Source organism: Bufo gargarizans, chromosome 4 (genome assembly GCF_014858855.1).
Source record: "Bufo gargarizans isolate SCDJY-AF-19 chromosome 4, ASM1485885v1, whole genome shotgun sequence".
Lineage (NCBI taxonomy): Eukaryota > Metazoa > Chordata > Amphibia > Anura > Bufonidae > Bufo > Bufo gargarizans.
This window is the reverse complement of record NC_058083.1, coordinates 418,587,330-418,614,392: the sequence shown is the minus strand read 5'-3', so window position 1 is coordinate 418,614,392 and position 27,063 is coordinate 418,587,330. Positions and strand designations below refer to the sequence as shown.

Here is a 27,063-nt window from a genome sequence, read left to right as displayed (position 1 = left end):
TAGAAAACAATATATTGCGATATATATTGCACATGCTTAAAATTATATCGCAATATAGATTTTAGGCCATATCGCCCACTCCTAGGGTATTAACATCACAGGACCTCCATTCTGCAGATTGGTTAGAGACTTACAGATTGGACGTTTATGGCATAACCATGTGTGTGCAGCTTCTTCTAGATCACTGATCCTATTAAATGGCCTGGGCAGTAATAGCAATCACTCTACAACTCCTGTACAAGGGGGTCTGGGTGGTAGGACTGATCTACTGAGCATGTATGCCTTTCAGCATTGGACATATTACATTTTCTAAGAGGAAATAAAAAACACCAAGTTGTGTCATTAGAGCACTTAACAGCAATATCTACACAGAAACATTTTCTTTTTTTTTTGAATAATTGGAAATAAAAAAAATTATGTTTTGTGACTTTAAACACAAGTAGTGTTTTCTGGGGGAGGGGACTAAAGGTGAATTTAGATGGGACGATTCTGCAGCCGATTGTCGGGAAAGAAATGTTCCTTCCCGCAAGTCGGCTGCTCCTTCAGCTAAGCGAACTTTCGCCGTATGAGAAATCACTATTGCGATTCCTGGTCCTCATACAGATTCATGGTCTCTGAGCAGCAGATCACCGTTTAGACCACAAGATCTGCTGGCTATTTTTTTCGGTGACCTCATAAGCAATGAATGGAGGGTGGATGTGCATGCACACTCCGCAACCTTCAGGGCTCAATTCTTGGTGTAGGTGCGGGTCTTCACCCATCAGACAATGGGGGCATATCCTAGCGATATGCCCCAATTGTCTGAGATGCGAAAACCCCTTTAAGATCTCCACCAGTCAGCAGAACTAAGGGCCTGCAGCACTTCATTGTTTTCATTGGCCAACTTATCTTAAAAGGGTTGTTTGCACCTTTGTGGGGTGGGGTTGGCAAACACCCCCTCCTGGGCAAACCTCCCGGCATTGGCTCCTAGCTCCTTTGCTCAACGGCTTTGGTTGCGCCTTTGGGCTCCCTGGATGTAAATTTCCTGTTTGATGCTACTGCGGCCAATCACTGGCCGAAGCAGCAAAATGCTTCCCTTGTGTTACATGACCATTTGTCATGACATGGGCCTATAGCAGGGGAACCTTTTAGAGACCAAGTGCCCAAACTGCAACCCAAAACCCACTTATTTATTGCAAAGTGCTAACACAGCAATGAAACCTGAATACTACAGTCCAATATAGTATATATTCCATGTACTTTATAATTTAGCTAGAATAGCCTGCCTACATTCAGTGCCCTGCCTGTGCTGTTCATAGTGCGCCCTGCGCTGATGAATGGCAGGAAAAGTCTAAGGCATATTGGTACCCTACTGACTTTTTCCAGAGTGCGGGTGCCCACAGAGAGGGCTCTGAGTGCTGCCTCTAGCACCTGTGCCATAGATTCGCCACCACTGGTCTATAGACTTTCTATTGAGCTCATCTCACCTCTGTCTTCTGCAGGAAGGAATGAAGGTATGCTACATGAATGCTTATGTCTCCTGATTCTAACTTTCTGCCCCCAAAGATCAAAACTTCTGATACGTCACTACAACATATCAAAGGTTTTTTTTGCAAAGTAAAGTGCCACTTTAAGTTCTTATATATACTATGTATTTCGGCCCACCTTGCTAGCTGCAGGAGCAGGGTGACCAGGGAACGGATGCCCTCTCTCATTAATGTGTTCAGTTTAAGCTCCTCATAGGCGAGATGAAGAACATAGAAAATGGCTGGGATATGACTGAAGAGAAGAGCAGTGGAGTCCAGACTAACAACTTGCTGGTTATCTTCTTTACAGGTAGGCTCTTCCACAGGATCCAATTGCAACGCTTTAGCCAAAACATGGAACTCAATATTACGGTGATAGTCCGAATTTATCAGGTACTCCCAATCCTAGAAATGCATACAATTAAATACATTAGAAACTATAAAAGACAAAAATAACATTAGCATATTGCAATAAGGCCTTGTATAGTCAACTGGAAAACAATAGTCAGAACGGAATGAAACATTTTCATTCCAGCAGTGGTGGCCACCTGAATAGACTTGAAAATCGTACAGTATATGGGTACTTTGACTGTTAACTTGTGCAGGGATCTGCTCCTTTAATGGCAATAAATACAAATTAACAGATAAAAAATATGGCTGTGTGAATGCAGTCTCACAGAATATGTTTTACCTCATCAGATCCAGTTTCCGATGGTCGGGGCTTCTTAGGAGCAATCACTGGTGACAATGAGCCTTCGAAGTCAAGCTGAAAGTAAATGATACAATATTAAATAAAAATCCTTAAATAAACCATAGGCTAACAAAAGTAAACTTAAAGAATACTTTAAAATTGAACAGCACTATTATATGTGAATGGTGTGGTTGCCTAAAGCAGACAACTCCTTTAAAAGGGTCAGCCACCTCTGGACGCTTCAACTTTCAGAGGCAAATTAAAACCAACTGTTCCACCTGAATGCTTCCTTCACAGGCACATCTGTAACTTAAAGGGGTTGTCCCAGGATATTAATCGATGCCCTTTCAACAGAATAGAGCATAAGCATGTGATTGATGGGGTTTGGAGCGGGGCCTGAACATCCACGCTTCACTCTTTATGGGACTGCTGGAGATATCGAGTGGACAACCCCTTTGGCTAGAAATAGAGGTGAAGAGTTGTTGCTATACTCCGTGGAAAGCTATGATATAATGGAGAGAAATGGGGTTGACATGTATGACCCAAAGCGATAAAATAATTCTAGACCCACATGCAGTGATATACGTCTGTAGGTTTCAGTAATCGTTCACACCATTTAACGCACCCACTTACATTGTGAGTCCAGGACAGTTTGTCAGTGTTGTATCCCATCATATTCATGAGGCAGGTAACAAACAGGTTCCACTCGGAGTGATTACTGGGGCCTCCTGGTGCATTGTGGCAGTTATACCATTTCACAAGCATCTGAACAGCTACTTCTTTCGGCAAGATGTACTTAATGACCTGAAGACACTTTTTCACTGAAATATAGAAAGGCAACGCAAATAAATAGTTACATTTTACACACAATGGGGAAAAAACAACAACTTTCATTTAGTCAAGAATTTTTATATATTTTTTAAAATCAGTTGTTGCTCTGCCATGTACCACTCTGTGCCCTGTTCACATTATCTGACATATACTGTCATACATAGAGTATACACTGAATGTATAAAAAAAAAAAAGGCCGATTGTCCAGCTTCACCTTGTAGTGCGTGTTTTATTAGGAAAAGTGCTTAAAACCAAACAGGCTCATTCCATCTACGCGTTTCGGATCAATATAAATTACAGATCCTTCCTCATGACTGAATGTATAGAACATGGACAGCACATACTGTTTCTCAGATCTTAATGGGCTAAGGGACTGGAATTTGCAACACACTGCGCCCTTTGGGCATAAACTTTACAAGTTTTTGTCTGACCAATATAGGAGGCATTTATCAAGTCTGGCATCTTCTACGCTGGCCTTTATATCCCCTTCACTGTGGGAGGATGCACTTAACTTATTATGAGGTGCAAGTCTCATCATAAGTTCAGTGTATCTCCTGGCAGTCCATGCGCCAAGAATGAAATATACTGCAGCTTGTTGCTGACATAGAATTTAGTCATTTATGCCACAAAATTGGTGTAAATAATGAGAGATCTGCCAGAGCTGAAGGCCAGACAACACTCCAGTTTTCAAAAAATGGCAATGGCGGATTAGAAATGGCATCTGTACAAAAATGTTTCTGTAAATGGCTTTTACGAAGTCCAGGTTTGAGACTATTTTACACCAGTATTCTGGTGTTGGCCCTTCATAAATTACTATTTTTTAAGTACTGCATACAAATAAAATTACTTTGTGTGTATTGTTCTTTCTATAAAATATGTGTACTGAGTTTTGTATACTTTTCTAAAAACAAGATTTTTGTATTACTTACCAGTAAAATCTCTTTCTCGCTCTTTCCTTGGGGGACACAGAAGACCTTGGGTATAGCTCATCTCCCTAGGAGGCGTGACACTAAGAAAAAACTGTTAAGCCCCTCCTCCACAGCTATACCCTCAGCCTGGAGAGAGAGGCTGCCAGTTGCGTGTCCAAGTAGTGAAAAAAGGCAAAGTCCAAAAGTGGAACCAACAAGCCAACTACCCAACGGGTAAAACAACTCGGAAACCGTGCAGAGAAAAACAAAGAATGGGTGGGTGCTGTGTCCCCCAAGGAAAGAGCGAGAAAGAGATTTTACTGGTAAGTAATACAAAAATCTCGTTTTCTCGCCCAGTTTCCTTGGGGGACACAGAAGACCTTGGGACGTTCAAAAGCAGTCCAAGAGGGGAGGGACCACAGCACCAAGGCGAAGCACCCGAAGGCATCAAGAAACCGCCGCCTGCAGACCAGGCAGCCCAAGACAGCATCCGCTGAAGCCCGAGAATGCACCCTGTAGAACTCGGTAAGGTGTGCAAGGAAGACCGCCTTGCACAAATGCATGGCCGAAGCCCAATGCCTCCGGCCCAGGGGACACCGACCGCTCTGGTGAAATGAACAGCGACACCAAAAGCAGAACCCTGCCCTTGGTGCGGTAACCACAGCAATAGCCACTCTGAGAAAGCGGAGGAAAGCCACCCCGGAGGCCGCAACCCTTGCACGGACCTCCTAGAAACACAGGAGACCAAACGTCGACAAGAGCCGGAGATCTCCAAGTAAAAACGCAAGGCCCAAACAACGTCCAAACGGTGAAGTGTCCGTTCCCGGGGGCGGGAAGGGGAGGACGAATGCCTCGCGGAACTGAAAGACAAACGCCACCTTCAGAAGGAAGGAAGAGACGGGATGGAGAACAGCCCTGTCCTAGGGAAAGACAGAAGGCTCGGAACAAGAAGGACCGCCACTCAGGCACCCGTCAAAGACCCAATGGCTACGGAAACACAACCGCACAGGACAGAAGGAGTAGAGAGAACTACTGTAACGGCTCCAAAGGAAAGATAGGAGCGCCAAGAACCCAGTATGTAGATCCCAGGGCGGTACCGGAGGGCAGTACAAAAGGAACCCAAGAGCCGCTCCATGGAAGAAGGTCTTGACAGGCCCAGAGGGCCGTGGAACGCTGAAAGAGGAGGGACAGCGCCGACACTTGAAGCAACAGGGTCCCAGTCCCAGTCCCAGTCCGGACTGGAGAAAGACAGAACCATGGAGAAAGAAAGGCAGAGAGGGGAAAACGCCCAGCTTCCCACAGAACCCCAGGTAAAAACCCTAAGTCCTACAACAGATCCTGGACGAAACACGGCCAGGAGCGAACACTAACGAGCCCGCTAGAGTCGCCTGGGCAAGCGGGTGAAAACCCAACAATATCAGGCGCAGACCAGTAACACGGGCAGAACGGGCAGAACGGAAGACGCTCTACAGTCCCGGTGTGGGAGATCCAAGGACAATCCTGACCGAATGGTAGTCCTCCCAAGTTACCGAGAAGGTAAGTCCATAGCAGAACCATTGCCGAGAATGGAAAAAACGCAATCTGCACCCAGCTGGAGGACAGAACGCGGCAGACCCGGTAAATAGGCACACAGCTAGTACAGCCAGTGTGAACAAGGGAGACAGTACGAGGCCAAAAGGAACACCGGAACCATCCACATGAACAACCATGCTCTCCCCAGAGGGGAGGGCAGTGAAGGAACAGCCCCTGAAGCGTGGCCGGGACAGAAGCCACATCGGAGTGAACTGTACCGAGCGGGAGCCAAACAGAGCCGGCGAGAAAAGGCAGTCGAGACAGAGGCCGGCATAACACCCTCCAACCGAAAGGAGGGGTGGGCAACAGGAAAGCCATAGGACAGCTCAAGAGCAGAACCCCGCTACACCGAGACGCCCGGTTCACCGCCTCGCAGAAGGCGAATACCCTGAAGAACCCAAGATGGAGGTCCTCCGGACCTGGGTACGCGAGCACCCAAGAGAAGTTGGGTGACCTTCCCGAGAAGAGCGGCCCGAACCTGGTAACAGATCAGACTGAAGCGCAGAGGGCGCCAACCGGAAGGACTCATACCACACCACATCTGAAGAGGAGGAAATGGTAGTAGGCGAGGGAACCGTAGTCCCGCCAGAGAAAACGCAGAAATCGAGGGACGCTGAGACAGCACTTCCGACCATGTGACCACTAACGCAGGGAAACAATGCCGCGGGAGGACGAATGGGTACGTATCTAGGGACCACGAACACACCCCGGGCGGAAGGGCCAACGAAAGGAATGAGTACCACCCAGCTCGGTGCAGTAGCGAACAAGTAGAGCTCGTCTACTTATATATAAGGTATATACCTTTGAACACAGTGGGCATTCATTTGCTGTTTGTTGAACACCACCTTAGGCTCACACAGGTGGACAGAACGAGCTCTTTAGAGAAATAGCGCAAGGCTTGCTGCAAGCATCGTATCTCAAGAGAAAAAAAGTATGTCGCAGGAGAAAGGGAGGCATACGTACGAGTAGCCCCGTAAGCAGTGAGAAGGCCAACCCACCCATGGGAGGAGAAGGCATACCCGGCCCAAACAACGGACAGAGCGCACAAGAAAGTCCGCTCACTGCAAAAAATAGTCACTCAGCGAAGGATCAGCCAGAGTCCAACCGTACCAACGGAAGTGCAAAGTGCAACCTGAAAGGCAGTCATGCACAAGACCATCACGTCATGCAATGGAACGCAAGCAGTCCGCCCAGAAAAAGGGGGGAAATGTACCTGGCCAACACTGCAGTCGGCAAGAGTGCAGAAGCCCGCCCCAAAAAAGGGGGGGATACCAAGGCCAGTACCAACTTCGGAAAAGTAGGACATACCATATTCCGCCCAGAAGGAGGCCATGCCCATGGCCGCACATGTCCAGCAGAACGCAGGAAGGTACACTTAGGGAAAGGGGGCATGCACAGGGTTATTCTATCATTAAGTGATTGTGCAAAAATCCACCCAACACCGAATTTCGTGAGAGTGCACCACTCCGCCAATGAAGGGGGACGTGTACCAGTCCAGCACCGCATAAACACGGACAGCCGTGGATCGCGTGAGCGTGCAAAATGCCGCCCATGGAATAAGGGGTGGCCATGCACAAGACCAGCACAGATTCCAATGGGAGTGCAAGCATTCCACCCAAGTTAGAGGGCATGCTCATGACCGGCAACGCACCCAGCGAGTGCAGTATTCCGCCCAGAAATGGGGGTCATGCACATGGTCAGATCGCCTCCAGTGAGAGTGCGAGCACCCCGCCATGGATGGGGCCATGCACATGGCCAGCAACGCACTGGCGAGAGAACAAACACAGTCAGTGAGAGTGTACGTATGTCGCCTGAGGAAAGGAGACATGTCCAAGGCCAGCAGCGAATCCAGTGAGAGTGCGGCACACCACCCACGGAAGGGGGGGGGGGGGGGTCATGCACATGGCCGGCAACGGATCCAGTGAGGTCCAGTGTTCCGCCTATGGAAGGGGAACGTGCACATGGCCGGCACCGTATCCGTGGAGAGTGCAGTGTACCTCCTATGGGAGGGGTACACGCACATGGCCGGCACCGTATCCGGTGAGAGTGCAGTATTCCGCCTATGGAAGGGTTCATGCACATGGCCGGCAGCGAATCCAGTGTTCCGCCTATGGAAGGGGAACGTGCACATGGCCGGCACCGTATCCGGGGAGAGTGCAGTATACCTCCTATGGAAGGGGTTCATGCACATGGCCAGCACCGTAACCGGTGAGAGTGCAGTATTCCGCCTATAAATGGGGTTCATGCACATGGCCGGCAGCGAATCCAGTGAGTGCAACGTCCCGCCTGTGGAAGGGGGTCGTGCACATGGCCAGCACCGCATCCGGTGAGAGTGCAGCAGTCCGCCTAGAAAAGGGGGGTCATGCACAAGGCCAGGCCGCAGCCAGAGAGAGTGCAGTATTCCGCCTAGGAAGGAGGGCCATGCACCTGCAGCCACCAGAACTGGGTGACGAATTCTGGCCAGAAAAATTTTTTGCATGCACTTGACCAGCGCCGTATCCCGGGCCAAGAAAACGCCCGGGAGGGGGAATATGTCCTGGCCAGCGCCGCAGCCGGGGAGCGCGACATACCGCCCAAGAGAGGGGGGCATGCCTACAGACAGCATACCGAATGATGAGGCTGCCGCGTCCTGCGCAGCCCACAAGTCCAGTTATTTAAAACAAAATTATATATATATATATATTTTTTTTTATTTTTTTTTTATTTATTTATTTATTATTATTATTTATTTATTTTTAACATCACAGCCTCCCTGAGGCAGAAAGGGGGGCCACCATACAGGGGCACAGGCCGTACAGGCCCATCAGGAGCCGGCCAGTACCCAAAGGGTTAACAGGCATCTGGCCTGGAGGGCGGCGCTGCGAACTCTTGGGGGCGGGGGAACCTCCAGGCGGGAAGAATTCGCGCTTGGAGAGTTCCCGCCCCCCCCCCCCCAGAGGCCTGAATTTGCGGCCTATTAGGCCGTGAAGCCGGGGCCTAAATTTTAGCGGCGCCCGGCTGACCGGGGCCGCAAGCATTTGAAGTACCGGCCGGGCCTAAGCCGGCCGCGGGTGCCCACATACCGGCCGCGGGAGCCCCCATATCGGTCGCGGGTGCCCACCCCGAGCGCCGGAATTGCGGCCAGCAGGCCGCAAAGCCTGAACAAACAATGCAGCGCCCGGCCGGAATGCACCGACGGCCGGCCGGGGCCTGTTGGAGCACAGCTTCAGCCAATGCCGGCCGCGGGTGCCCACCCCGCGGCCGGAAGAATCAGGGACCCGGAGGAGCGTGAGATGCGGCTCAGCAGGCCGCGATGCCTGGGCCAAAATTTGCGGCGTCCGGCCGACCGAACCGATGGTCGGCCGGCCTAGTTGGAGCATAGCTCGCACATGTAACGCCGGCCGCGGGAGCCCACCCCGCGGCCAGGAAGAGTCAGGGGCCCGGGAAGGAGCACCGGATGGTGCGGCCCAGCGGGCCGCGAAGCGTGGACTAAATTTCTGCGGCGCCCTGAGCAGCGCACCGGCAAGCGCCCCCTCTTTGCGCGGACCTCCATCCTGCAGCCAGCTTATGATCTATGGAGGGGAGGAGAGGGAATGGGTGAGTGCTGTAGCAGACTGCCGCCTTGCGACACCCCAGGGACCAGCCTAGGTCCAGCAGGGCCACCTAATAGCCACTCTGCTTGGATAGGCTACCAGTATGGGGGTCAGTCACGCAGGAGACCGGGGTGGGGGGTGGGGGACGTAGGGCTGGAGAAGCCAATCTCTCACCATAGCCGTCTTCACCCTCGGTCAGTTCCAGCAGGGTCGCCCCTTCAGCTACTGGCACCGTAGTGGCAGGACGCTGGAAGAGGGGCTTGGCGTGCGGGCGACCCTTGCGCTGGCGGGATGCAGGGGAGCTGGGCTGCCCTGGTCCACCTTGCCTTCTGTGGGGGAGGCAGCAGTGCGGATGACCGGCACTGGCGCAGCTCGACCCCGGGAGAAACAGAGAGGTCTAGTGCGACTCTGTTGTCCCTGATTGTCTGGAACAAAAAGAAAAGAAAAAGAAAAAAGTAAAAATCAAAATTTAAACAAGGAGAAAACAGCCCTGCAGAGCAGGGAGTGTCTTGCCTCCTTGGACACTAAGCAAAAAACTGGCAGCCTCTCTCTCCAGGCTGAGGGTATAGCTGTGGAGGAGGGGCTTAACAGTTTTTTCTTAGTGTCACGCCTCCTAGGGAGATTAGCTATACCCAAGGTCTTCTGTGTCCCCCAAGGAAACTGGGCGAGAAAACAGGTTACATACATAAGCATGAAACTTACCAAGTTCAGACGTAGCAACATCTGGAATAGTTATCCTAACCATAGACCCATTGGTCAGCTCCTGTAATAAAGATAAAACCCAATGAAAAGCAGTTCACTCATAAAATTGATGCGAAAGGTGGTAATTATTTACAGCAAAAAAAATAGTCCTATATAAACATAAATAAATCTCTGCCTACCCTGAACATCAATGAGCACTATCAATATGGACTAAATAACCATAAAAAAAACCAAACAATCTTTATAGAGTTGCCCAAGAAGAGACAGCAATGGGCGCTTTCGTCCAGAACCAGTGCCTCATCTGTCCCTGTGTTTAGTCTGGTATTGTGCTCTGCTACACTGATGTGAAGAGGCCCGAGATGCAAAGCCTGTGATACTGGATAACCCCTTTAAAAGGAGTCTGTCAGCAAGAAGCATACTACATTACCCACCAGAGTTAACCTGTTGTGTACAGAATCTCGGACAGAATGTATGTAAGTTCCAAATTGATGAAAAGTGCAGTCATCAATATAATTAGACTCATGGAGTCTGGTAGAATCCCGGAGCTCAGGGACTGGGGACAGCATTCCTGTCTGAAAAGACAACAAAAATACAATTATAATTGTGGGACTATTTTATCTACCATAATAAGCAGCACAGCATACTCATGGAGAAATTCAATCAGAAATCAGGTGAAGAGCATAAAAATGTGGTAGCTACATATATAAACAAAATACATCCATAATTCCTCCTCCACCCCTTGAAATTTTCACCAAAAGCTTAGAATAGTGTAAAAAGCTAAACACATTTCCCCGCTGGTCTCTGTATCCTTACCTTCAGTAAAGATGTAGTGACATCAACATGTTGCAGTAATTTATTCACTGCAGCAGACTCTACTGAAATCACCACTGCAGCCAGTCATTAGCTGCAGTGAACAAGTCTGTGTAGAAACCTCATAGTTGAAGAACGAAAGGGGACATGAGAAGTGGAGGCACAGGAATAGCAGAGGATTGATAAGGTGAGCATTACTCGTTTGATATTTTACGCCATTAACCACTTCAACCCCCCTAGCTGAAACCCCCTTAATGACCAGGCCACTTTTTAAAATTCTGCACTACACTACTTTCACAGTTTATTGCTCGGTCATGCAACTTACCACCCAAATGAATTTTACCTCCTTTTCTTCTCACTAATAGAGCTTTCATTTGGTGGTATTTCATTGCTGCTGACATTTTTACTTTTTTTTGTTATTAATCGAAATAACGATTTTTTGGCAAAAAATGAAATTTTTCACTTTCAGTTGTAAAATTTTGTAAAAAAAAATAAATTACATCCATATATTAATTTTTCGCTAAATGTATTGTTCTACATGTCTTTGATACAAAAAAATAAATAAAAATGGTTTGGGTAAAAGTTATAGCGTTTACAAACTATGGTACAAAAATGTGAATTTCCGCTTTTTGAAGCAGCTCTGACTTTCTGAGCACCTGTCATGTTTCCTGAGGTTCTACAATGCCCAGACAGTAGAAAACCCCCACAAATGACCCCATTTAGGAAAGTAGACACCCTAAGGTATTCGCTGATGGGCATAGTGAGTTCATAGAACTTTTTATTTTTTGTCACAAGTTAGCGGAACATGATGATTTTTTCTTTTTTCTTACAAAGTCTCATATTCCACTAACTTGTGACAAAAAATAAAAACTTCCATGAACTCACTATGCCCATCACAAAATACCTTGGGGTGTCTTCTTTCCAAAATAGGGTCACTGGTGGGGTAGTTATACTGCCCTGGCATTTTAGGGGCCCATATGCGTGAGAAGTAGTTTGCAATCAAAATCTGTAAAAAATGACCGGTGAAATCCGAAAGAGGCTCTTTGAAATGTGTGCCCCTTTGCCCACCTAGGCTGCAATAAAGTGTCACACATCTGGTATCGCCGTACTCAGAAGAAGTTGGAGAATGTGTTTTGGGGTGTCATTTTACATATACCCATGCTGGGTGAGAGAAATATCTTGGCAAAAGACAACTTTTCCCATTTTGTTTTATACAAAGTTGGCATTTGACCAAGATATTTATCTCACCCAGCATGGGTATATGTAAAATGACACCCCAAAACACATTCTCCAACTTCTCCCGAGTACGGCGATACCACATGTGTGACACTTTTTTGCAGCCAAGCTGGGCAAAGGGGCACACATTCCAAAGAGCACCTTTCGGATTTCACAGGCCATTTTTTACACATTTTGATTGCAAACTACTTCTCACACATATGGGCCCCTAAAATGCCAGGGCAGTATAACTACCCCACAAGTGACCCCATTTTGGAAAGAAGACACCCCAAGGTATTTCGTGAGGGGCATGGAGAGTCCTAGAATTTTTTATTTTTTGCAATCAAAATCTGTAAAAAATTACTGGTGAAATCCGAAAGGTGCTCTTTGGAATGTGTGCCCCTTTGCCCACCTAGGCTGCAATAAAGTGTCACACATCTGGTATCGCCGTACTCAGGAGAAGTTGGGGAATGTGTTTTGGGGTGTCATATTTCTCTCACCCAGCATGGGTATATGTAAAATCTTGGCTAAAGACAACTTTTCCCATTTTTTTATACAAAGTTGGCATTTGACCAAGATATTTCTCTCACCCAGCATGGGTATATGTAAAATGACACCCCAAAACACATTCCCCAACTTCTCCTGAGTACGGCAATACTACATGTGTGACACTTTTTTGCAGCTAGATGCGCAAAGGTGCCCAAATTCCTTTTAGAAGGGCATTTTTAGACATTTGGATCCCAGACTACTTCTCACGCTTTAGGGCCACTAAAAAGCCAGGGCAGTATAAATTCCCCACATGTTACCCCACTTTGGAAAGAAGACACCCCAAGGTATTCAATGAGGGGCCTGGCGAGTTCATAGAAATTTTTTTTTGGGCATAAGTTAGCGGAAATTGATTTATTTTTTTCTCAAAGTCTCACTTTCCGCTAACTTGGGACAAAAATTTCAATCTTTCATGGACTCAATATGCCCCTCAGCGAATACCTTGGGGTGTCTTCTTTCCAAAATGGGGTCATTTGTGGGGTGTTTGTACTGCCCTGGCATTTGAGGGTCTCCGCAATCATTACATGTATGGCCAGCATTAGGAGTTTCTGCTATTCTCCTTATATTGAGCATACAGGTAATGAGATTATTATTTTTTTCCGTTCAGCCTCTGGGCTGAAAGAAAAAAATGAACTGCACAGATTTCTTCATTCGCATCGATCAATGTGGATGAAAAAATCTCTGCCAAAAAAAAAAAAAAAGGAGGGAAAAGGCGTCTGCCATGCCAGGACATAGGAGCTCCGCCCAACATCCATACCCACTTAGCTCATATGCCCTGGCAAACCAGATTTCTCCATTCACATCAATCGATGTGAATGAATAAATCATTGCCAGGATTTATTTTTATTTTTTTATATACAAAATGTTTGCCAAAGCATAGGAACACCGCCTCCTCCTCAGCTCATATGCCTCGGCAAACGTATATTTTACTGCAGAGGAGAAATCTCGACTTGTGTGTAATCTGACAGCAGCGCAATGCTTCTGTCAGAATGCACATCAGTGCTGCAGCTAGTCGATCGGTTGGTCCACCTGGAAGGTAAAAAACGCAGGTCCACCTGGAAGGTAAAAAGGTGCAACGCAATAATTTTATCAACTTTTGAACAGAACATATAAACTTTAACTGTTTGAACTGAACATTAACCTTTTTGCTTACTGGTGATTTTTTTTTTATTTATTTTTACCTTTATAGGACAAACCTCTCCTTCCCCATGGGACAATGTGCAAAGCGCAAATCGCCCAAAGATGTGGCGAAGTGCGTTATGCACTTTGTCCCAGGTGAAAGGAGACGTTTGCAGCAGCTCTGTGGGAATGGGCCCTAATAGCCCTGTGTGCCTGTCCTGGTGAGATGTGATCCCTATGCTAGGTGTACCTGTTTGTGGTACTTCCGGAAACACTCCCCTAAGCATAGGGCAGGGTGGTCAGGGCAGTCAGGACAGAAATAGCGGGTGTCACGCCTTATTCCACTCCTGCTACAGACATGACATCTTTTTCGGGGTGACGGTTGGGTTTAGGTACCGGCAACGACATTGGGGAAATGTCGCTCGTGTAGACGGCTAACTACACTCGTGGATGGGGCCACGGAACCTCCTGGGTACAGGAGGTTCTCGATAATCTCTTCCTGAAATTTGAGGAAGGATCCTGTTCTCCCAGGCTTACTGTAGAGAACAAAACTATTATACAGAGCCAATTGAATCAAATATACAGACACCTTTTTATACCAGCGTCTGGTTCTGCGGGAAACTAAATATGGAGACAACATCTGGTCATTGAAGTCCACCCCTCCCATGTGAAGGTTATAGTCGTGGACTGAGAGGGGCTTTTCAATGACACGGGTTGCTCGCTCAATTTGTATTGTCATGTCTGCGTGAATGGAGGAGAGCATGTAAACGTTGCGCTTGTCTCTCCATTTCACCGCGAGCGGTTCTTGGTTACACAAGGCAGCCCTCTCCCCCCTTGCAAGACGGGTGGTAACGGGCCGTTGGGGGAAGCACGCGCGCAGCCAATCTGTTCTAGAAACAAATGCCTGAAGAGGGCCACACTTGTGTAGAAATTGCCCACATAAAGATGGTACCCCTTGCCGAATAAGGGTGACACCAAGTCCCAGACTGTCTTCACACTGCTCCCCAGGTAGTCAGGGCAACCGACCGGCTCCATGGTCTGATCTTTTCCCTCATAGACACAAAATTTGTGGGTATAGCCTGTGGCCCTTTCACAGAACTTATACAATTTGACCCCATACCGGGTGCGCTTGCTTGGGATGTATTGTTTGAAGCCAAGGCGCCCGGTAAAATGTATTAGGGACTCGTCTACGCAGATGTTTTGCTCTGGGGTATACAAATCTGCAAATTTCTGGTTGAAGTGGTCTATGAGGGGCCGAATTTTGAGGAGCCGGTCAAAAGCTGGGTGGCCTCTGGGACGGGAGGTGGTGTTGTCGTTAAAAGTTCCGGAAATGCAGGATGGCCTCAAAACGTGCCCTGGACGTAGCAGCAGAGAACATGGGCATGTGATGAATTGGGTTCGTGGACCAATATGACCGCAATTCATGCTTTTTGGTTAGACCCATGTTGAGGAGAAGGCCCAGAAAAGTTTTAATTTCGGAAACTTGGACTGGTTTCCACCGGAAAGGCTGGGCATAATAGCTTCCCGGGTTGGCGGTTATAAATTGTGTGGCATACCGGTTTGTTTCGGCCACGACTATGTCCAAGAGCTCCGCAGTCAAGAACACCTCAAAAAATCCCAGGGCCGAACCGATCTGAGCTGTCTCAACCCGAACTCCAGACTGGGCGGTGAAAGGGGGAACTACAGGTGCAGCTGAAGTTGGGAACTGCCAATCAGGATTTGCCAGCACCTCAGGGATTCTAGGGGGTCTACGGGCCTGTCTGTGCGGTGGCTGCGACGGGGTAACTACTGCACGTGCCACCGTACCAGCTTCAACTGCCCTTCTGGTGCTCGCCACTTCACCAGGTTGTACGGCAGTGCTGGTACTAGGTCCAGGGTGGGCTGCGCTGCTGGTGTATGCCTCACCACGTAATCCGACAGCGCCAGCCCCACTCTGCTGCCCTTGAAGCGGATCCTGCGCAACCTGTGGTCTAGCGACATGGGGCCGGGTACGCCTGGTGCTATCAGGGACCTCAGCCTCCTCGTCCGAACTTTGGGTCAGAGAGCCACTGCTTTCTACAGGTTCGTATTCTGACCCGCTAGATTCATCAGATGAGAGTACCCATTCCTCATCCAACTGGGTCAGAAGCCTGTAGGCCTCTTCAGAAAAATACCCCCTGTTTGACATTTGGGCAACTAAATTTAGGGGTATTCCCTGAGACTACCCAAGAAAAAAAAGCAAGCCTGTCTTACAAATGGGAGGCTAGCGTAGTACCGGAGGCCGCTGCGGTTGATAAAAAAATATCAAAACTGATTTTTTTTTTTATCGCCACAGCGCGTGTAAAGTGAATGTGCAGTGATCAAAAAAATAATTTTTTGTCACTGCGGCGGGGCAGGTGTGGGGGAACGCACGTGTGGGCGACCGATCAGGCCTGATCGGACAAACACTGCGTTTTGGGTGAAGGGCGAACTAAAGTGACACGAATACTATTATAGATCTGACTGTGATCAGTTTTGATCACTTTCCGATACTATAAAAGTACAAATGCTGATTAGTGATAATCAGCGAATAAGGGACTGCGGTGCGGTGGGCTGGGCGCTAACTGATCCCTAAACTACCTAACCAAGGGGCCTAAACTATCCTAAAACCTAACGGTCAATACCAGTGGGAAAAAAAAGTGACAGTTTACACTGATCACTTTTTTCCTTTCACTAGTGATTGACAGGGGTGATCAAAGGGTTAATTGGGGTGCAGGGGGGTGATCTGGGGCTAAAGTGTAGTGTTGGTGCTACTCACTGTGAAGCCCGCTCCTCTGCTGGATCCAACCGACCAAAAGGACCAGCAGAGGAGCAGGGCAGCCATATAACACATCATATTTACTAATATGATGTGTTATCTTGCTTTTGATTGGATTTTTTAAAAATCATCAGCTTGCCAGCCACGATCATTGGCTGGCAAGCTGATGACGCGACCCCACCTTGAAGAAATACCGGCCCGCATTGCTCATGCGCGGGCCGGCTAAGCGCGTCATCTCGCGTCTCGCGGATCTGCGTTAGGCGGTCCGGAGGCGGTTAAAGAGGACCTTTCACCTGGAAAAACATTGGATCTCACTGCACTTACTATTATCCCTGGGCGCCGCTCCGTTCTCCCGTTATGTCCTCCTGTATGTTCGGGGACTTGGTTATAGTAGCCGGAGACTTAGGGGACTTGGTTATAGTAGGCGGAGTCTGCCCTTGTGCTGCTGGGCGTCTCCTTCTCCTAGGCTGCAGCGCTGGCCAATCGCAGCACACAGCTCACAGCCTGGGAGGTTTTTTCTCCCAGGCCATGAGCTCTGCGCTGCGATTGGCCAGCACTACAGCCTAGTAGGAGGAGACTCCCAGCAGAACAAGGGCAGACCCCTCCTACTATAACCAAGTTCCCTAAGTCTCCGCCTACTATAACCCAGTGAGCGAAGATACCGGAGGACATAACGGGAGAACGGAGCGGCGCCCAGGGATAATAGTAAGTGCAGTGAGATCCCCGGGCGCTGCTGTATATGTCAGCATACTTAGTTTGACAATGTTTTTCCAGGTGAAAGGTCCTCTTTAATGGCATAAAATAGCAAACTAGTAATGCTCACCTTATCAATCCTCTGCTAAGTGTGCTTGCTCAGATATTTTTGCAAAACCCATAGAAATGAATGGAGAGTACACTGTGTGCTCTCCTTCACTGTCTGGAGCCCGTTCTGGAGATATGTGCACCTATCTGACATTGATGGCATATCCTAGCAATATGTCATCAATGACAATCCTTTAAAACATGTTCAAGAGGGGCCCAGATGCATTTCTTGAGTATAATAAGCTATAGTTACAAGAATTAAGGAGAAGGGTTGTTGATCCAGGTAGTAAATCTTATTACCAAGTAGGCAAGGGAAGGGGCTTTTTTTTTTAATTCATACTCATGATTTATTTTTGGCTTTATCTGGATCAACTTTGCAGGACAACAGGTGAAACTAGATGGCTTTATTCAGCCTTACAAATTATCTTACTATATTAATGTAGACTTCATATCAAATACTCTTACCACTTCTTCCATAGGAACCAAATGCTTGTTCAGCGGTTTTGTAGGGGTGCTGATGCTCTCCAGAGGAGTACTTGGCCGCGGCATAGGATTTGACATGCTGAGAGATGGGGCAGGCAACCCCTGAATGAAAACCTTTCCTACCTATGGCACAAAGAATAAGGTATAAAGCATTCCTCTCAATATATTTTTTGTAACACAAACAAATAAACCTAGAATATGACAGCATACAGAACCAGTAAGATCCCCCATTCTGAGCAGGTTGGAGTCAATGTGTAATACAGCATAAGTATGCTTTCAGTGGGCGGTTATAATGCAGAACATCTACAATACTGATGATCTGATGACCATTCCCAAAGCAGAAATAGGGGGGTTTCAAGCAGTCAGTTTTTTCCCAAACCAATCTGCAATCTTTAGAATGGAAGGAGAAAGAAACCACCAAATTAGCAGCCAAAGATTATTACAGAAGGGTTAAAGGGGTTGTCCAGCTATTACTAAGTGATGGCCTATCCCCAGGAGCTAACTCACTAGCTAATCAGGGAGCCAATACATCCCTGCTGATCAGTATCAGTGGGTATCGCTGGATGTCAGTGAAGGAACTACACAGCACCGTCCACCTTGTAGCGGCGGGAGCTCGTTACCACCCCCTTTGACTTTGGCGGGAGCAGCGCTGTAGTAACGAGCTTCCTCCACTAGAAAGTTGATGGGGCTGTGTAGATAGGCTATTTAGTAAAAGCTGGACATCCGCTTAAACTAAAAATGACTTGATATTAAAAGTTGGATATTTATTCTAACAGACTAATTACCACTTATCAAATAGAGGTATACGATGGAGTCCTGTCAATGACACAGCTAATAAAACCTACCCGTACAGATCCGGTGTACAGGACCAAATTCCCATTGCTTTCTAACACTACCATTGTGTTAATACTCTGAAAATAAATGGCAGTAGAAGTCAGTGATTAATGCAGTATAAAGAGAACAGTTTATAATTAAAGGGATTATGCACCTATTTCTTTTGTTTTTTGGGGGGTGGAGGGTTGGCCTGGAAAAGAAAGCACACTTACCTACTTCCTGGGGCTAGCTCCCTGCTTCTTCCCTCCCCCTCTTTGGCTGTTCCACTCAGGTTCCCAGGATGTAAACTTCAGTTTTGACTCCGCTACAGCCAATCACTGTTAAGTTAAATGGTCATGTGATACAAGGGGAGCAGGTCAATGCCACGGCCAGCTATTGGCTGCAGCGGCGACAAACAGAAGTTTACATCCTCAGTAAGCAGCAGGAAGAGAAGGAGAGGGGAGCCAGCACCGAGAAGCAGGTAAGTATGCTTCCCTTCGCAGGTGTGCCCAAAGGGGTGGGGAGGAAAAATATAAATAGGTAACCATACCTCTACTGGTGCAGCATCCTTTGCTGATATATTGGTGACAGAACCAAAGATAAGCTGTGACTTGTCATTACTCTCTTCAAACTTCACCATTCTGGAGAAGAAAAAAAAAAGTATTGGACCAAGACAAAATTAGCCTGGAGCTATACAGCGCTTGTTATGCCCAGCAGGGTTAGATAATCATTACAGATCAAGTCTGCCTCAGTCTTGGTATTTCTGAAGTGTTTAGTGTGGTTATAGCACCATCTAGCGGTGTTATGTTGTATTACACTTTGTTTTTCCTGTTACAAAGATTACTGCATTGTGTGTGGTGCACTGCATTGCAGGAGTGCAAAGCATTCTGGAAAAGAGAAGTCTCCAGTCTCCAGGACACAGTACTGAGGTGTCCTGTGCATGTCTCCTTCTCGAGCTTCACCATCCTTGTAAAAGCATATCTGGTGAGAGATCGACCTTTGTTTCAGGGACATAATGTTATGCAGAGCTGTTCAGCTAGCTGTAATTGTTACTCAGGGAGTTGTTATTACTGTTAGCTAGACATGTAATCCGATGTATAGGCAGCTATTTTACCATGCGCTTTTACTGTCAATGCAAATGTTATAGTACATGCTATCCATGCTTAATACTTATACATGCTATTTGTATTCTTGTAATCTCTCACTCACGCGCACCACGCAGAGAGAGTACAGCTTGTTGACCAATAAACAAGTTAGACTACAAAGAACAGTCCTCTTATTAGAAAGACAGGAATGGTTTATGCTGACACTGTGTGAACGTGTATGAAGCTAGAACAGTGCTCATGGCAATGACACTCGTTGCACAAACAAAGATCGCTGTGTAGCATGGTTGCGTGACTTATGAATTGCTGCTACCCAAGCATTGCAAAAAATCCAGAGTTCTAAATTCTTTTTTTGCTATTCTAGGGTCATGGTAACTGACGAGTTGCACTGCAACCCCATTCAGTTCAGTGGCTGCAATGTTAAATAGAGATCTAAGGCTTTGAGTAGGGATGAGCGAATTTCATATTTTGAAATTTAAGTTCGGGTTGTGGTATAATCTGAATTGCGTTAAGAATTCCCTAACTGCGGACCATAACGCAATTCCATGATGGAATGCATAACAGAATGCCTTTAGAGGCATTCCGTTATTCATTCCGTCATAATAGAAGTCTATGGCCTGCATAACGGATCCCTCTGGTTTCCGTAATGCTGGAGTCGGATCCGTTATGCAGGCCATAGACTTCTATTATGACGGAATGAATAATGGAATGCCTCTAAAGGCATTCAGTTATGCATTGCATCATGGAATTGCGTTATGGTCCGTGTTAACGGAATCCATAACTCAATTCAGATTATACCACAACCCGAATTTCAAAATATAAAATTCACTAATCCCTAGTTGTGAGTAAATGTGAGTACAATACAACAGATGAGATATGAACTGACTTATTATAAGTCACTATGGTGCAGTCAGTTCAGGTCAGGGGAGCCACGGTGGCCACACTGGTTGAGTTTCCCAGACCATGCTTGGTCATGTGAATCAGCCCTAAATTCCAGACATATGGTTTCATTCTTAAGAGCTTTTAGAAGAATTTTTATGACTAAGTACACTGGCATCTAAAGGGGGACCTGCCCCACGATTCTGGACTGTCATCTGCAATAACATATGAGTTGCATTGCAGATAAGGAGTTCAGATGGCCATTTTTTTTATTTTCCTATTGCCCCCCCTACTCCCACACACACTCATTGCCCAGCTGTCAGCATTTAAAGTTGCACTGAAACGGATTGGCTGCAGCAGTCACGTGGCATTGCTGCAGGACTGGCAGAGACCACTGAAGCAGTGATTTTTTTTTCTTCTTTTAACAGCTTTGCAGGAGAGGCTTTTTGGCATCATATAGATGACTAGGCCACAAGACACTGATCTTCGTCACTTTTACACAGCTGGCAAGAAACACATTCAGAAGACTAACTGGATATATTCTTAAAACCATTCCAGGACATAAATGTACCACATCACAAAGCCGTATAGAACTGACCCAAAGACAATTCATTTGGATGCATTCTGTTGAGAAAAAGCAAAACAGATCTGTTTAATTCCGGTATTGGGCTCCTCTGCCGGATCTCAATACCGGAGTTAACAATGCAAGTGTGAAAGTAGCCTAAAGAATCTTAGATTTTCAGCTATACCCAAATAACAGGTTTAAAAGCAGAAAAAGTGACATATTACATAGAAACATAGAATGTGTTGGCAGATAAGAACCATTTGGTCCATCTAGTCTGCCCAATTACATGAATATAACACGCTTCCATGCGCCATTACCATTTGAAAGGGTTGTTCAGTAGGTAGACACTAAAGACCTACCCACTCAAATTGGACAAGCAGTTGTAATTACACTGCGCCGCCACTACAAGTGACACAAGGTGCAGTGTAGTCTTGAAAAGGAAGCAGCGCCCCCATCATTCTGATACTGAGGACAGGACATCCATATCAACCCCTTTAATTTCCCTGCACCATATTTATTTTTCAACAAATGACCTCAACGGAGTTGGTAGCTGCATTCACCCACTGTAGTTTTGGAGACTTACCTCAGCTGATGCTGGGACTCCACAAGGAAGCACAGGTACTTCTGTCCACACAAATCTGTTGTCATAAATACTTTTGTAGCCTGAGAGTTCTTTTCCCTGTAAAAGTATTAAAGTACTGTGCATTACCATCAGATGATAACAAAATCTGCTCATGTACACAGATGCTGACTTTCAAACCTTTACCTTGTGTTTGCAATGGTCTCAGTCCAAAGGTGATCAATGCAGAGTTCTGGAACAATGGGCTCGGTTTCTGCACAGAGGAAATCACTAGAAGTGCTGTTGGGGGAATGGGAAGTTCCTAGCCTCTTTGGTGATGGACTGTAACTTGAGAAATTAAATCGCTGTACACCGGAAAACGAATGCACCCCTAGGGCAGGTGAATGAGAACGGCTGTATGGGCAGAAAAAAAATGGTATTTCGCGTTTGTAGAGTATCTAGTACATGTTAATCCAGAACTTTTCTAGCCAACGCTCAAAAATTATACCAACTGTACATTACATTCACACTTCTTCTGGTCTATAAAGGAAACAGTCTACAAGCTTTTCTGACTATATCCCCAATTCCCTTCGCTGAGATAGAACTTAGATTAGTATACTGAACGGCAAAAACCATTGTTCTTTCATTAGTGTGGTGTGTATGGGGTTAAACTGGCAGGTGTTCAACTCTCTAGTTCAGTGGTTTAACACTCTAAATGGTATTTTATTTTAATTTTTTTGGGGGGTACGTACAGTCGTTCAGCAACATGCTATGACTAAGGATTTCTATATCCTTAGTCTTTTTCTAAGTAGTATAAGATTTGGGATCTTTTCTACAGTGTATTTATTCCTGTTACATTGAAAGCTCATTTTTATTATATTTTAGTACTTTGTAGTAAGCAGATATTAAATAACATGCACCTGAATATTCAAGAAGTATACAACCCAGTACAAAACAGTTTGTGCTGCTAGTCAGAGGATGGCGAAACTACACATCACCCCCGACTAGGATATATAGCAAGTACTGTCACATCTGGGGGAGACGTGGGCCTGAAACAACAGTTCTGTAAATAATACTGTAAGTCAGTAATTATAAAAACAGAGGTGATTGCATGGTACTGGGAAAGGGGACAGGAGCTCTGAAACGCTCCTAGCTTTGCTGTTGCACCACCATCATTTACTATCAATACCGCTGCAATGCTCTAGAAAAGAATGGATGCTATACGTTTACTGTGACCATCATTAGTACACAAAACAAAAAAAGTAGAATTTCTGGACGAGCCAACTCTCCTTCATGTTGTGGAGCTACATCTCCCAGAAGACATAATCTAATGTAGAAAGGTGCAAAAAGGCAGCACTGATTCGATCCAAGTCCACAAAACGCTTGCACAAAGCATGCAGAGTTACTGTCAAGTTCCTTAGGGCCACGTGCAGGAAGGCTTACGAGACGGCTTGGTCCTCCACGAGACCACTGATCGCAGTGAGTAAACACTACTGTGCTAGATCAATCCCTTTACCCATCATAAACTGACTAATGAGTATCATAACCCCAATTTACAAACTTATGCACATACACTAACTTATGGAGATACTAATTCATATGGGCCTATGAGAGTCATATAAATCACATTAACATTCTGTGGAACACCCAAACAACTATGAGAAACACATACGTTTGTTTGGATTTTTTTTTTTAGGATTGCATTTTACTCATTCTGGGCTACACACCATTTTTTCAATTGGTCTTTATTAAAAATGTTCAGCTGTTTCATATATACAAGAATTAAAACGTCTGTCTGCAAGTTGTCACCGTTTTCTTTGAATCCCGTCATCTGTCGGCTCTGTACTTTTATCTCTGATCTACTGAACTCAAATACTTATTTAAGCCATACTCTTATCCGTTTGATAACACTTGAGCTCTAATGAGAGTTTATGAGGCAAGAACTATTTTTAACAGATTTTTAACTCTTGTGCCTCAGAAAAAGCTAAACATTTTTAATAAAGACCAATTGAAAAAATGATATTAAGCCCAAAAAATGCAATTATAAAACAAATTGTCCCAAAGGTATCCATAGCCTTAGACCATTGTTTTGGTCCACATCTGAGCCGCAGTTTTTGCGGCTCGGATGCGGACCCATTCACTTCAATGGGTCCGCAAAAGATGCGGACAGCACTCCGTGTGCTGTCCGCATCCGTTGCTCCGCTCCGTGGCCCCGCTAAAAATAAAAAATAACCTGTCCTATTTTTGCCCGTTTTGCCAACAAGAATAGGCAGTTATATCAATGGCTGTCTGTGCAGTTTTTCAAATTGCGGAAGGCACACGGACGCCATCCGTGTTTTGCGGATCCGCAATTTGCGGACCGCAAAACACACAACTGTCGTGTGCATATAGCCTTAAAGGGATTATGAGCATCGAATACTCTCCCTTGTCCTGTGCTGTATAGTGCAGGGCAAGGGCTTTTTTTTGTTTACATTGGCACACTGCTAGGCGGAGGCTTCCACCAAGAAGTGTTCCCGGTGAAGTCACCGGCTCTGATGGGCGGGCTTTAGCAATAGAAGCGCTCATTAGTAATAGTGCAAATATGCACACCCACATATAGAGTCACAAAGAGGGCTCTGAATGCCATCTATGGCACGCATGACATAGATTCGCCACTACTGGGTTACAAACAAATTTTTTGTCAATGCAAAATAATTAAAGGGGTTCTACAGTTTGTTTTAACTGATGATCTATCCTCAGGATAGATCATCAGCATCTGACCGGCGGGGTCCGACACCCGGGACCCCCTCGATCAGCTGTTTGAGAAGGCAGCGGCGCTCCAGCAGCGTCACTGCTGGCCCAGTGACGTCATGACTAGTATCAACTGGCCTGGGTGGGGTTAAGCTCCATTCAAGTGAACAGAGCTTAGTCCCGCCGGTCAGATGCTGATGATCTACCCAGAGGATAGATCATCAGTTTAAACAAACTGCAGAACCCCTTTAAAGCAAATCTGCACCTGTTTCTATGAATGGAACAAACAATACTGCAATTATAGTACACAAATCCTACAGGAGTAATGTTACATAGGTGGTAACTGAACAAAAACATTATTCACCTGAGTGCAGCCATATTGGAAATAGAGGGGGAATGAGAGCGTGAGTGGATACTCGGAGAAGACACTGAGCGACTCTGGCTGTGGAGGGAGGAATAGTTTTGGAAAGGAGACACTGTTGGGGATTCTCCTTTGGACACACTGCGCAGGTGGGCTGTCAGCGAGCTGTTCATCCCATGCAGTGGGGTACCCAAATGATCAGAATATTTCAAGACTGCATTCTGTTCCTACATGTAAAGAAGACACAAATTTACAAAAAAAAAAAAACAATAGTCCAAGCAACCACAAGAAACTTTGTAATATGTTGTAACAGTGAGAAATGTCTACTTCTCGTGTTATCAGCCGTTTACCTCCCCCCTTGTAAATTGCTGTTCACTTTGAAAAATGCCTTTATTACGTTTCAACAGTAAGATCATATTACACACGTCAATACAAGTCTAAGGAGAGGGTCGGAGTGAGCAAGAGCACAGTGAGATAGAGGGGGCCTGACAAAGAGACTGCACCACTATATAGGAAGGTTATAGTTCAGCACAACCGCTTCATTTGCAAAAATACAAGTCAGTACTTTTCTGTAATGTAACCAATATCTTGGGACTGGTTCTGAGTGACTGTGAGACAGTTAGGAAGGAGATTCTCCTCTTTCTGTGTGCAGTGGATGGCGGCTAGTCTCCACCCATCATGTCAGAAAGACCTGCAAACTAGTTACACCATGCACAAAGCTGCTAAAAAATTCCAAATGCAAGCGATATAATGGCCAGAAATAGTTTTATTCCTCGTGTACCACTTAGCTGAGATCCTAAAATGAAGAAGGATAACTGGATTTTCCTTCATTAGATCACTGCATAGCGCCTAATGTAAAGGTGGTATTTCCCACAATACAAATTAACAGAAGAAACTGAACCAGAAAGGAATACTTGAAGATTTCTGCTGAGGGCAGCAGAAGAGATTGCAACTCAGTAATATTTGTATGTAACTTAGTAAAAGAGGAGTTAATTTACTGTTCATGAAGATTCATTCTATATGGCTACTGACCTCGGCACCTAAGGTTTAAAAGGCCTGAAGGTGGCCTCCTGACGAAGCCAGCTTAGTGGAGAAACGAGCTTCGAGTTTATTTTTCACTGAGCGGACCAGACTATCTTCACTATGGGTATATATTGAGCTTTCATTGTCTACTCGACTGTTCTCCGGCACATTGTTATGCTATTCCTGCATTACAGGGATGAGTCTTAAAGGCTATGGGCACCTTTGTGCACTAAAAATCAGTAACCCCATATCTTACTGTAATGCAGCACATAATAAAATTGCACTTGTTAGTTTACTGGTATCAGCTTTGCTTCACATGCACTCAGAAATGCTCTTCCATGAGATTCACTCACTGTTTCTCATGATTACTCAGCTCTGTGGGCGTTCCTGTGGATTTCACATGCACCAGCACAAGCTCTGCTGCCCCGCCCCCACATCATGTTACATAGCTCATAACTGCACAGCCATCAGCCACTTCCATACAGACTGCCTGTAATCAGCAGATCTTTTTCTTACTTTCCATTCTGTAGAAAGTCAATTTGTAGACATAACAGATATTTCTGCTGGTAACATTAGTGCAGCGATCTACAGTCAGAACCATGGCGTTATAAGCCTGATATACACTCACCTAAAGAATTATTAGGAACACCATACTAATACGGTGTTGGACCCCCTTTTGCCTTCAGAACTGCCTAAATTCTATGTGGCATTGATTCAACCAGGTGCTGATAGCATTCTTTAGAAATTTTGGCCCATATTGATAGGATAGCATCTTGCAGTTGATGGAGATTTGAGGGATGCACATCCAGGGCACGAAGCTCCCGTTCCACCACATCCCAAAGATGCTCTATTGGGTTGATATCTGGTGACTGTGGGGGACATTTTAGTACAGTGAACTCATTGTCACGTTCAAGAAACCAATTTGAAATGATTTGAGCTTTGTGACATGGTGCATTATCCTGCTGGAAGTAGCCATCAGAGGCATGAAGGGATGGACATGGTCAGAAACAATGCTCAGGTAGCCCGTGGCATTTAAATGATGGCCAATTGGCACTAAGGGGCCTAAAGTGTGCCCAGAAAACATCCCCCACACCATTACACCACCACCACCAGCCTGCACAGTGGTAACAAGGCATGATGGATACATGTTCTCATTCCGTTTACGCCAAAATCGGACTCTACCATTTGAATGTCTCAACAGAAATCGAGACTCATCAGACCAGGCAACATTTTTCCAGTCTTCAACAGTCCAATTTTGGTGAGCTCGTGCAAATTGTAGCCTCTTTTTCCTATTTGTAGTGGAGATGAGAGGTACCCGGTGGGGTCTTCTGCTGTTGTAGCCCAACTTTCTTTCCCATTCTGACATTCAGTTTGGAGTTCAGGAGATTGTCTTGACCAGGACCACAACCCTACATGCATTGAAGCAACTGCCATGTGATTGGTTGACTAGATAATCGCATTAATGAGAAATAGAACAGGTGTTCCTAATAATTCTTTAG

At 46.0% G+C, this 27,063-nt stretch overlaps 1 protein-coding gene across 1 annotated transcript in view; it reads right to left on the bottom strand.

Moving 5' to 3' along the window:
- ANAPC1 (anaphase promoting complex subunit 1) overlaps positions 1 to 27,063 on the bottom strand; it is a 170,184-nt gene that overhangs the window by 106,055 nt on the left and 37,066 nt on the right. The window contains exons 8-18 of the mRNA XM_044292098.1: positions 24,545 to 24,768; positions 21,658 to 21,864; positions 21,475 to 21,570; positions 18,895 to 18,985; positions 18,377 to 18,442; positions 17,514 to 17,654; positions 10,213 to 10,353; positions 9,782 to 9,842; positions 2,830 to 3,017; positions 2,197 to 2,271; positions 1,645 to 1,910 (exon numbers count right to left, since the gene is read on the bottom strand). Coding sequence (XP_044148033.1) covers positions 1,645 to 1,910; positions 2,197 to 2,271; positions 2,830 to 3,017; positions 9,782 to 9,842; positions 10,213 to 10,353; positions 17,514 to 17,654; positions 18,377 to 18,442; positions 18,895 to 18,985; positions 21,475 to 21,570; positions 21,658 to 21,864; positions 24,545 to 24,768 — 1,556 coding nt within the window. The remainder of the gene's footprint in view (positions 1 to 1,644; positions 1,911 to 2,196; positions 2,272 to 2,829; positions 3,018 to 9,781; positions 9,843 to 10,212; positions 10,354 to 17,513; positions 17,655 to 18,376; positions 18,443 to 18,894; positions 18,986 to 21,474; positions 21,571 to 21,657; positions 21,865 to 24,544; positions 24,769 to 27,063) is intronic.